Genomic DNA, 11,253 nt, shown 5'->3' on the forward strand with positions numbered 1-11,253 from the left:
CTTTCCTCACTGATTGCGTAATGGGATGAAGGAGGGGAAAGTCAAAGATAATTCTGAGATTTTACAGCTTTGTAACTGTAAACATGGTGCTGATATCGTAAGGGCTGGGGAAATAGTGAATGGGCCCTGGTTTGGGTAAGGAGATGAGGTGATGTTTTACATTTTTAATTCGTTGATTTTTGAGGTGCCAGCTGAGAATCCAAGTGAAGAGGAGCTGGGGATTGCTATGGAGCTGGTTTGAGGGAAAATTAAGTTGTAGCAAAGTATAGGATATATTTGGAGAGTTAAGATCGTGGAATCTGGGATACTAGCTGGGAGGCTGTTGCAGCAGACTAGGCATGAGGAGTAAAATAATTAAGGCTAAGGTGGTAAGAATGGAGAGTAAGGAGTAAATCGGTTAAGTAGTAGTACTGCCCCAAATGCCTTATCTGCTGTTGGTTCATGGAGCATATCCCAGCCACTAGGCATGTAGACTAGCTGACAGTATTAGCCAAATTTGGGAAACTCAAAACTTGCTGCTTGGAATTCCCAATATAGTTGGTGACTGTTGCTTCTCAGAGAAGAGGGTTTTCTGTCTCTTGATTTGGTGACCTGAGCTAGACTTCAACTTTGCAGTTCTGCAGCACCACTTCTGGTATAGCTTTTCTGGTATAGCTTCTGGTATTTTTTTTTCTTTTCTGGTATAGCTTTTATTAACAATTTTTTTTTTTTTTTTGAGACAGAGTTGCTCTGTTGTCCAGGCTGGAGTGCAGTGGCGTGAATTGGCTCACCGCAACCTCTGCCTCCCGGGTTCAAGCAATTCTCTGCCTCAGCCTCCCAAGTAGCTGGGATTACAGGTGCCCACCATCACACCCAGCTAATCTCTGTATTTTTAGTAGAGACAGGGTTTTTACCATCTTGGCCAGGCTGGTCTTGAACCTCTGACCTCGTGATCCACCCGCCTTCACCCTCATTAACAATTTTTACAGAGGACTTTAGGGTAGCCACACTGAAATATAGAGTGCTTTATCCCATGCTGAAAAGAGCATGGTGAAAGTGGCAAGTGGCTTGAGACACTGAACTGCTAAGGTTGCTGAGATGAATCCCTTGGCTATAGTGGAAAGATTGACAGTGGAAACTGACTGCCAGAGGGCTGTCACACATTTGGGAAGAAGTTTTTCCGTTTTACTGAACAGATCATCTAAGCCCCAGTTTATTTCTTCCAACTCTTTACATCAAAAAATAGGCCTTGTATAGTTCCTACGTAGGCCTTTTTGGAGTAGGCCCCATTCGTCATTCCTCCTTTTCATGTCTCCATCTACTACACCTTTACCCTCGTTTTGAAATAAATTCATGCGTCTTAGCTGCCTGCTACTTGGGTGTACATTTTCTTTTGTCTCTTGTGACTTTATGCATTCATAGGGTTGGTAGAGACATTGGGTTAGTTTTGTCTTCCTTCCTTTTGCTTGTTTACTTTAAAAGGCATTACTTTCTTCAACAGATATGGGTTTAGAGTGTCCAGTATGCAAAGAAGATTACACAGTTGAAGAGGAAGTCCGGCAGTTACCTTGCAATCACTTCTTTCACAGCAGTTGTATTGTGCCATGGCTGGAACTGGTGAGTATGACAAGTCATGGCTTCTTGAGGGGATGATTCAGAGTAAAGATATAGTCAACAGTTCCTCGAGATCCAAGTAGATCAGATTTTATCCCATAAATCCCTGGGTAACTCTGGTACTGTTATTTGTTTGGAACTTTTCTGACCAAGGATTGCAAACTATGTTCTACAGGTCATTGTTTCCTGCCACCTGTTACTGTAAATAACATTTTATTGGAACATAGCTGTGTTCATTTGTTTATAGATTGTGGCAACTTTTGTGCTACATCAGCAGAGTTGATTAGTCGTGTGCTACATCAGCAGAGTTGATTAGACTGTAGTGTGGCCTGCAAAGCCTAAAATATTTATTTTCTGTCCTTTTATGTATTTATTTTGAGATAGAGTCCCGCTCTGTCACCCAGACTGGAGTGTAGTGGCATGATCTCAGCTCACTGAAACCTCCACCTCCTGGGTTCAAGTGATTCTTGTGCCTCAGTCTCTCAGAGTAGCTAGGATTACAGGCATGCACCACCATGCCCAGCCAATTTTTGTGTTTTTAGTAGAGACAGGGTTTCGCCATGTTGGCCAGGCTGATCTCAAACTCCTGCCCTCAAGTGATCCGCCTGCCTCGGCCTCCCAAAGTATTGGGATCACAGGTGTGAGCCAGTGCACCCGGCCAATTTTCCCATCCCTTTAAACAAAAAGTTTGCTGACCTCTGCTCTAGACCATATGGGAAGTAATGGGCAGTTACCCTCTTGTCATAGATCACTTACTGTTTCTGGTTATTTCTGTTTGGTGGTATGTGTTAGCTGTTATTAACTTGCTGGCCTAGAATTGTGCTTGTCAGTTCTGCTTAAAGTTCTGTTTGGGAGATATCCTGGTATCACACCTTAGAGGCCAGTGCATGCTGTATGAGGATGCATTCCCTATTGTTTTTCTATTCCAAGTTGTAATTTTTGATGTGACAATTCTCAGGGTTATTTAAGTGTGCAGTACTCCCAGCTTCTCAGGCCAGGATCTTCACATAGACTAATATTTTTCTGTTTCAGCATGACACATGTCCTGTATGTAGGAAGAGCTTAAATGGTGAGGACTCTACTCGGCAAAGCCAGAGCTCTGAGGCCTCTGCAAGCAACAGATTTAGCAATGACAGTCAGTTACATGACCGATGGACTTTCTGAAGCTAAAGACCACACCTGAATCTGGGCTGTGGTAATCTTACCATAGCTGTAAATTGTATCAAAACAAAAAATTAGTAGATGGATTTAGGAATCATGTAAGAAACTCAACACATAATATTAATGCAATGAATGTTTTTCTTCTCTAAATTTAAAGTTAGTATCTACAGATGGAATTGTGTCTACAACCAAATGCCTCTTATCCCTGAATTCAGAGTGATAATTTTATAAGTGTGAAACTTACTTATGTAGGGCTCCCCCTACCTGAATAGAATTAATTCCTTAAAGTCTAGTTAGGGTCCTGCTATCTGTCATGTTGCCTTGTAATGGGTGTTTCCACCTCCTTCTCCAACCTCTACCCCACCATTAGTGTATTTTACTATAAAAACAGTGGAACCACGGCCCTAAAGTCCTGCTGATATAAAGTCCTTTTGTCTTAATTGTATTAAAAAAAAAAAAAAAAACTACTCTTGCTCACATTAGCTATGAGGCGAGGTCAAATTCAGGAATCTAAGACTAATGATTTTGTTTAGTCTTGATCCCCAGAGAGCAAATCAAAGAAAAATTACAGCGAGAAGAGAAAAGTGGTTCATCATTGTGTGCTTTGGTTTTCTTAATTTTTGTTTGTTTTTTTGAGACAGAGTCTTGCTCTGTTGCCTAGGCTGGAATGCAGTGGCGCGATCTCGGCTCACTGCAACCTCTGCCTCCCAAGTTCAAGCGATTCTCCTGCCTCAGCCTCCTGAGTAGCTGGGACTACAGGCACTTGTCACCATGCCCAGCTAATTTTTTGTATTTTTAGTAGAGATTGGGGTTTCACCATGTTAGCCAAGATGGTCTCAATCTCCTGACCTTGTGCTCTGCCCACCTCAGCCTCCCAAAGTGCTGGCATTACAGGTGTGAGCCACTGTGCCTGGCGTCTTACTTTAATTTTTAAAGACTACTTCAGTTGATGTAGTTTCCCCAGAAACCTACATAACATATATTGGGAGCCTTATGTTGGTAGGAATCTGATTCCCATTCCTTTTTGGGAATGAGTTGGGCAGCATACAGGCACAGAAAGACAGATGTTTGAGATCTTTGCCTCTGAGATTTTAAAAAATGATTCCTGCCAGGTGCGGTGGTTCACGCCTGTAATCTCAGCACTTTGGGAGGCCGAGGCAGGCGGATCACAAGGTTAAGAGATCGAGACCAGCCTGACCAACATGGAGAAACCCTGTCTCTACTAAAAATACAAAATTAGCTGGCCGTGGTGACGCATGCCTGTAGTCCCAGCTACTCAGGAGGCTGAGGCAGGCCAATCACTTGAACCCGGGAGGTGGAGGTTGCGGTGAGCCATGATCACACCATCTCACTCTAGTCGGGGCAGCAAGAATGAAACTCCATCTAAAAAAAAAAGAAAGAAAGAAATCCCCAACTCACTGATTTTTTTTTTTTTTTTTCTGTCAGCTAGGCTGGAGCACAGTGACACAATCTCAGCTCACCACAGCCTCGACCTCCCAGGCTCAAGTGATCCTCCCACCTCAGCCTCCCAAGTGGCTGGGACTACAGGCATGTGCCACCATGCCTGGGTACCATGCCTGGGTAATTTTTGTATTTTTGTAGAGATAGGGTTTTGCCTTGTTGCCCAGGCTGGTCTCAAACTCCTGGGCTCAAGTGATCTGCCTGCCTCAACCTCTCAAAGTGCTCAACTCATTGTTTACTGTCTTTTTTCCTAGTAATCTTAAAATAATTTGCCTCACAGAAATAGAGGCAGTGAGCGTCTGCAGCCAGTTCACTGTTTTTGGTAATTCATTGGTCTTCAGGAGTTAAGATTTTACATTGTCACATTTTAATTTTTAAGCCTATTTTTCATCTCTGAAACTTTCCTTTTCTGCTTGGTTCTCTGGCTATACTTGGACTCAGACTGATCAGTGTGATCATGTCCAAAACAGCTTAGCCTGGGAGAGGTAGGCCTTATTTTTTCAGCCTAGTAGCGTCCCATGCACATGCTCTTTGTAGCATTCAAGTGTTTAACATTGAATACAGTAAGATCAAGAATGTTGTTGAAACTTCAAGGTCTCAAAAGGAAATGATGGGGACATAGAACAACTATTGGTGTACCAAAAAAAAGGTACAGAGGGGCACCATTTGTGTTGTCACATCAGCCTTGTATAGTTTAGAATGATCAGAACAAAAACACCACTCTTTAGTGGGTCTCTTTCTTGGCTAGGAGTCTTTCCTCAGTTTTGGTTGACTATCATACACTGATTTGTGGGTGACAGAAGGGGGCTAGAGATACTTTTTTCTGTACTTTGGTAGAGGATGAAGGAGTCAGGGAGGGAAAAGAAAAAGTGAGAGAGTGGCCTGCTGAAATAATAGCCTGCCTCTAAAAGTTGTGACCAGAAAGTATGATTCATTTGGGCCCAGAGGGAATAAAATATGTTTTTTCATATACCTCCTGTATTACACCTCTGTAGTGATTATTATTTGGGGAATGAGACCTACTTACTGTGTGTAGCCCCTGAAATGTAGCTTGAGAATACACATTAGTTTTGAACTGGGGAGGAGGATGGAAGGAAATTAGAGGTGTATTATGAATATTTGGCTACTACTTAGATGGAGGAAGGCTGTGTTGAACTTGGGACACATTGCAGTTTTCAAGTACACAATATCAGTTGTCTCAGAAAAGTTATGACAGCCTGGACATACTTATCTGCTTGTCAGTGTCTGGAGATGCCAGGAAAGGCAGTTGTAGTTTTACTTACAGCTACAGAACCAGTGCCTAGAGAACTAGAAAGGATCTGAGTAGCTTTACAAAGGGTGGAAACAAAGTGCTGGATAGGGATCTACCTTTTTTACGCAGTATAGCAAACAGCATCAGACTAAGTTATATGAAATTTTCTTCACTTTTTTTGCTCTGATGGATAGAGGACGTGAGACTCATTTTGCTGTTTCCCAGACTGTCCCTCTTAATGAATCTGTTGTGTTTCTTCTTATAATGGGAGGCACCTCAGATGTCCATGTTAATTTGTGTTGAGGAGTTAGGGTTTTTCAGGAATTTATTCTTATTCTTTTTTTTCTTTTTTTGAGATGGAGTCTCGCTCTGTCGCCCAGGCGGGAGTGCAGTGGCCAGATCTCGGCTCACTGCAAGCTCCGCCTCCCGGGTTTACACCATTCTCCTGCCTCAGCCTCCCGAGTAGCCTGGACTACAGGCGCCCGCCACCTCGCCCTGCTAGTTTTTTTTTTGTATTTTTTAGTAGAGACGGGGTTTCACCGTGTTAGCCAGGATGGTCTTGATCTCCTGACCTCGTGATCCGACCGTCTCGGCCTCCCAAAGTGCTGGGATTACAGGCTTGAGCCACTGCGCCCGGCCTTTATTCTTATTCTTATTTCTTATTTATTTATTTATTTATTTTGAGATGGAGTCTCGCTGTGTCGCCTAGGCTGGAGTGCAGTGGCACAATCTCAGCTTGCTGCAACCTCTGCCTCCTGGGTTTCAGTGATTCTTCTGCCTTCACCTCCCTAGCAGCTGGGATTACAGGCACCTGCCACCACACCCAACTAATTTTTTATGTTTAGTAGAGACAGGATTTTACCATGTTGGCAGGCTGGTCTTGAACTCTAGATCTAGACCTCAGGTGATCTGCCTGCTGTGGCTTCCCAAAGTGCTGGGATTACAGGCGGGAGCCACCATGCCCAGCCTGAGATGTATTATAAGGAATTGGTTCACACAATTAAGGAGTTTGAGAAATCCCAAGATCTGCAGTGGGCCAGCTAGAGATCCAGGAGAGCTGATGGTGTAGTTCCAGTCTGAAAGCCAGCTTTTGGAGACCCCAGAAGAGCTGATGTTTCCATTCCAGTTCAAAGGCAGGAAAAGACTGAGGTCTTAGTTCAAGCAGTCAGGCAGGAGGACTTCTCCCTTACTTATTCCATTCAGACCTTCAACTGATTGGATGAGGGCCACTTACATTAGGGAGGGCCATGTGCTGTATTCAGTCTGTTGATTGAAATGTTAGTCTCATCCAAAAACACCCTCACAGACACACCCAGAGTACTGTATGACCAAATATCTGGGCATCATGTGGCCTAGTCAAATTGACACGTAAGATTAACCATCACAACGAGGAAAAACAGAAATGATGCATGTATACCGAGTGCTCCTCATCCCACTTAGGTTTCACCAGGTTAATAATGTGTCTCTCTGAGAAGTGGTTCATCATGTTGGCCAGGCTGATCTCAAACTCCTGACCTCAGGTGACCCACCCACCTCAGCCTCCCAAAGTGCTGGGATTACAGGCCTGAGCCAGCGCGCCCAGCTGACAGGTGCTTCTTAAATGTTTTCTTTAAGTGGGAATTGGTTCTCAACTTAGAAGGAAAATTGGAGGGGAAGAACTTGTTTTTTCTCCAACCAGTCTCTGATTAAATAGTTGTTGGGAAGAACTCCTTGCTTATGTCTTTGTATTGCACATTTTTATGTATGTATATATGTGTAAATATAGATACTTATATACATGTATATGCACATTTCACAATAGAGGAAGAAGGGATATGGTATGCACTGAGGTAAAGTGAGCAGAGATACAGAAGAGGGCTGGAGCCTCACAGTCTGATTCTCTCATTGTACATAACTGTTAGGATCTTTGTTTCCCTGAGTTCTCTGGTATGTTGGCTTGGGCTGGTACCCTGTTATGCTCTGTGATGAAGGGATTCCCTGGAGGTAAAAACCTAATCATTTCCAAAGGTTGGGAATAAAAGACTTTGAGGAAAGGGTGTTCATCATCCATTGCTTCTATATTATAATCAGTTGAACTATAATACAGTTATCTATTGCTTTTTTTTTTTTATTTTTCTGACAAATTATTGACACCAAATGGAATAATTCATGACCTGCATGCTTCAGCTTCTTTCTTCCTGGTTTCCAGGTGCTATTCCCTCAAGAAATACAAATTAAATATATCCGTCTTAATAAATCAGGAGGGAAGCATAGTCTGAGTCTGTTTTAAATGACATCAACAAAACAGCTTTGGGACTTAAGAAGTGGAAGACAGATTTTTATTTTTTTGAGACACAATCTTACTCTTTCACCTAGGCTGGAGTGCAGTGGCATGATCTCAGCCCTCTGCAACCTCCCCGCCCCTGGGTTCAAGCGATTCTCTTGCCTCAGCCTCCCAAGTAGCTGGGATTACAGGCACATGCCACCATGCCCAGCTAATTTTTGTATTTTTAGTAGAGACGGGGTTTTGCCATGTTGCCCAGGCTGGTCTCGAACTCCCAACTGCAAGTGATCACCCACCTCGGCGTCCCAAAGTGCTGGGATTACAGGCATGAGCCACCATGCCCAGGTGAGGAGACAGATTTTAAGAGAAGGAGCAGGGCTGGTATCTGAATAGGTATTTGGATGTTAGGGGGAAACCCTTTTTGGCCTCTGTGGTAGAGAGATTGGAAGATAAAGGTGCTGTTTACAAGAATAATCCATCGGAGCTCTGGGGATTGAGGGTGACTTACAGAATAGAATACTCTTGCTGAGAATTTCCCGAATGAATCTCATTTATGTTCTGTCGCAGTAAGATGGAGGAAAACTTTGGTGGGGTAAGCATCACAAGTGGCTGTCCTGTAGGGGGAAATCCTAGCCTGCAATAATGTCAGTGTCTCAGTATTCAGCCGGGGAGCACTGCGCTGCTTCAGGGGTTTAAAATAGAATGCATAGAATACAATGTGTACAACCAGAGATGCTTTCCAGGATCAAAATAGAGCCCTTGTCTGATCCAAATGACATTGTAAGGTTTTGATCTCATACGTGCCACAGACAAGTGCATTATAGGCATTCAACTTTAAGGTTTTTTTTTTTTTTTTTTTTTTTTTTTTTTTGAGGCGGAGTCTCACTCTGTCGCCCGGGCTGGAGTGCAGTGGCCGGATCTCAGCTCACTGCAAGCTCCACCTCCCGGGTTTACGCCATTCTCCTGCCTCAGCCTCCCGAGTAGCTGGGAGTACAGGCGCCCGCCACCTCGCCCGGCTAGGTTTTTGTATTTTTTAGTAGAGACGGGGTTTCACCGTGTTAGCCAGGATGGCCTCGATCTCCTGACCTCGTGATCCGCCCGTCTCAGCCTCCCAAAGTGCTGGGATTACAGGCTTGAGCCACCGCGCCCGGCCAACTTTAAGGTTTTATACATGTAAACTTTATGTTTTCCTGCCAAACTACATTTGGTGTCCACAGAAGTGTAGTTTGAATGTTGCCCCTTCTTCCTCTTTCAATCAGAACACTTAGATCTGTGAATCATAGGATGTAAGCTTGTGGTTCTTTACCTTTTCTAATAAGAAATAGTTTTCAAGGTCCAAAAATTATTAGGTTCTTGGCTGGGCATGGTGGCTCGTGCCTGTAATCTCAGCACTTTGGGAGGCTGAGGCAGGCAGATCACTTGAGGTCAGGAGTTCGAGACCAGCCTGGGCAACACAGTGAAACCCCATGTCTACTAAAAATACAAAACTTAGCCAGATGTGGTGGCACGCACCTGTAGTCCCAGCTACTCGGGAGACTGAGGAGGGAGAATCGCCTGAATCCAGGAGGCAGAGGTTGTAGTGAGCCAAGATTGTGCCACTGCACTCCAGGGCGACGGAGACCCTGTCTCAAAACAAAAACCCCCAAATTATTAGATTCCCTTCCAACAACGTGATAGCCATATTATTAGTATTTTTGATTAAAGAATATGTAACAAAAAGCTGCTATGATTTCAGTAATGCTTTTAAGTCAATGTATCTTTTTTTTTTTTTTTTTTGAGAGTCTCGCTCTGTCGCCCAGGCTGGAGTGCAGTGGCTGGATCTCAGCTCACTGCAAGCTCTGCCTCCCGGGTTCATGCCATTCTCCTGCCTCAGCCTCCCAAGTAGCTGGGACTACAGGCGCCCGCCACCGCGCCCGGCTAGTTTTTTGTATTTTTTAGTAGAGACAGGGTTTCACCGTGTTAGCCAGGATGGTCTCGATCTCCTGACCTTGTGATCCGCCTCGGCCTCCCAAAGTGCTGGGATTACAAGCTTGAGCCACCACGCCCGGCCTAAGTCAATGTATCTTTATTAGTCACACCAGAATTTACATCCAATTGAAATATAGTATATACAAATACTTGAAAGATACTTATTCAGGCTGAAGGTTATGCTATATAGATTCCTTCTAATAACCTCATGGCCTCACAGAAGTTCAAAACCCATGGTTGTGAATCGCTCATGTAGACTGGGACTAAGATGTGTGTCCAGAAAACTACCTGTTATGCATGGAAATTTGTAGGCTTATTTGAAGTCAGTTTATCAACACATTTTGAAAACCAAGACACAAGTATTTTAAATTTCTGTTTAACCAAGTATTGAGAGATAAGCAGAGTAAATAAACTCTTAAGAAGCAAAACGCAGTTGGTATGTACAAAGTATGATTGCTTTGTGTGTATTCTGCTTAGTTCGAGTCAGAGCTAGTAATCTAATGCTCTTAAATGTCTTCATAAACTTGGGCAGTGATCATGTTTCCTTTCTGTGATTATGTGTCACAGATTTTTATATGTGGACTATAATTAGTGTAGTACAATGGCTGAAACCTTTCCTACAGTTGGATATATCTTCTTTCTGAGACTTCCAATGATTGTATAATGTTGAGTAGCTCCAGAAGATTCTTTGAATAGTAAAAACAAAAGACATCTCTACCCATGTGAGCTTATTATCTAGTTAGTTAGAAACACAGAACTAACATACATAAAACAGGTAGAGAAAGATTAAGATGAATGTGATATAATGGAGAAAGCTTTGGAGACTTTGGAGCCAGAATTCAAATGGCTCTAGGTTCCAAATCCAGACTCTCATTTGATTCTCAGAACAGTCCTGTAAACAGAAGATACAGTTGGCAGTATCCCTTTTTACAGATAGGTAAACAGAAATAGCATCTCAAAACCTCATTTGCACCGGACGTGGTGGCTCACGCCTGTAATCCCAGCACTTTGGGAGGCTGAGGCGGGCGGATCACTTGAGGTCAGGAGTTTGAGACCAGCCTGGCCAACATGGTGAAACCCCATCTCTACTAAAAACACAAAAATTAACCACGCCTGGTGGTGCATGCCTGTAATCCCAGCTGCTTGGGAGGCTGAGGCAGGAGAATTGCTTGAACCCGGGAGGTGGAGGTTGCAGTGAGCCAAGATCGTGCCACTGTACTCCAGCCTGGGCAACAGAGTGAGACTCCTGTCTCAAAAAAAAAAAAAAAATTCATTTGCCCAGTGACAAATAGCTGGTATGTTGCAGAGCCAGAATTTGAATCCAGGTCTTTTTGACTCTATGGCTGATTCTTTTATCTCCATAGGATACAAAATCTAAAATCCTTAGTTTGAGGTTCAAGACTATCGCTAATAAGGGTCTTACTCGTCTACTTCAGCCATATCTCTCTCCGTTCCCACAAACCTTAGCTCCCACATTTGGCAGGTCCTTGCCAAGGAGCACAGGTAAAGTGTCTCTTTCCTTTTAATGGCTCACCATGGAGCTATAGCTAAATTT

The 11,253-nt window shown here is 43.5% G+C and overlaps 1 protein-coding gene across 3 annotated transcripts in view; it reads left to right on the forward strand.

The window, feature by feature from the left end:
• Positions 1-3,344, forward strand: part of RNF115 (ring finger protein 115) — a 79,420-nt gene extending 76,076 nt beyond the window's left edge. For all 3 annotated transcript variants that reach the window (XM_023198651.3, XM_023198650.2, XM_023198649.2), the window contains 2 exons: positions 1,481-1,596; positions 2,626-3,344. In XM_023198651.3, coding sequence (XP_023054419.1) covers positions 1,481-1,596; positions 2,626-2,757 — 248 coding nt within the window. In that variant the 3' untranslated portion in view covers positions 2,758-3,344. The remainder of the gene's footprint in view (positions 1-1,480; positions 1,597-2,625) is intronic.
• Positions 3,345-11,253: the final 7,909 nt, after the last annotated feature.

This window comes from Piliocolobus tephrosceles, chromosome 1 (genome assembly GCF_002776525.5).
Source record: "Piliocolobus tephrosceles isolate RC106 chromosome 1, ASM277652v3, whole genome shotgun sequence".
NCBI lineage: Eukaryota > Metazoa > Chordata > Mammalia > Primates > Cercopithecidae > Piliocolobus > Piliocolobus tephrosceles.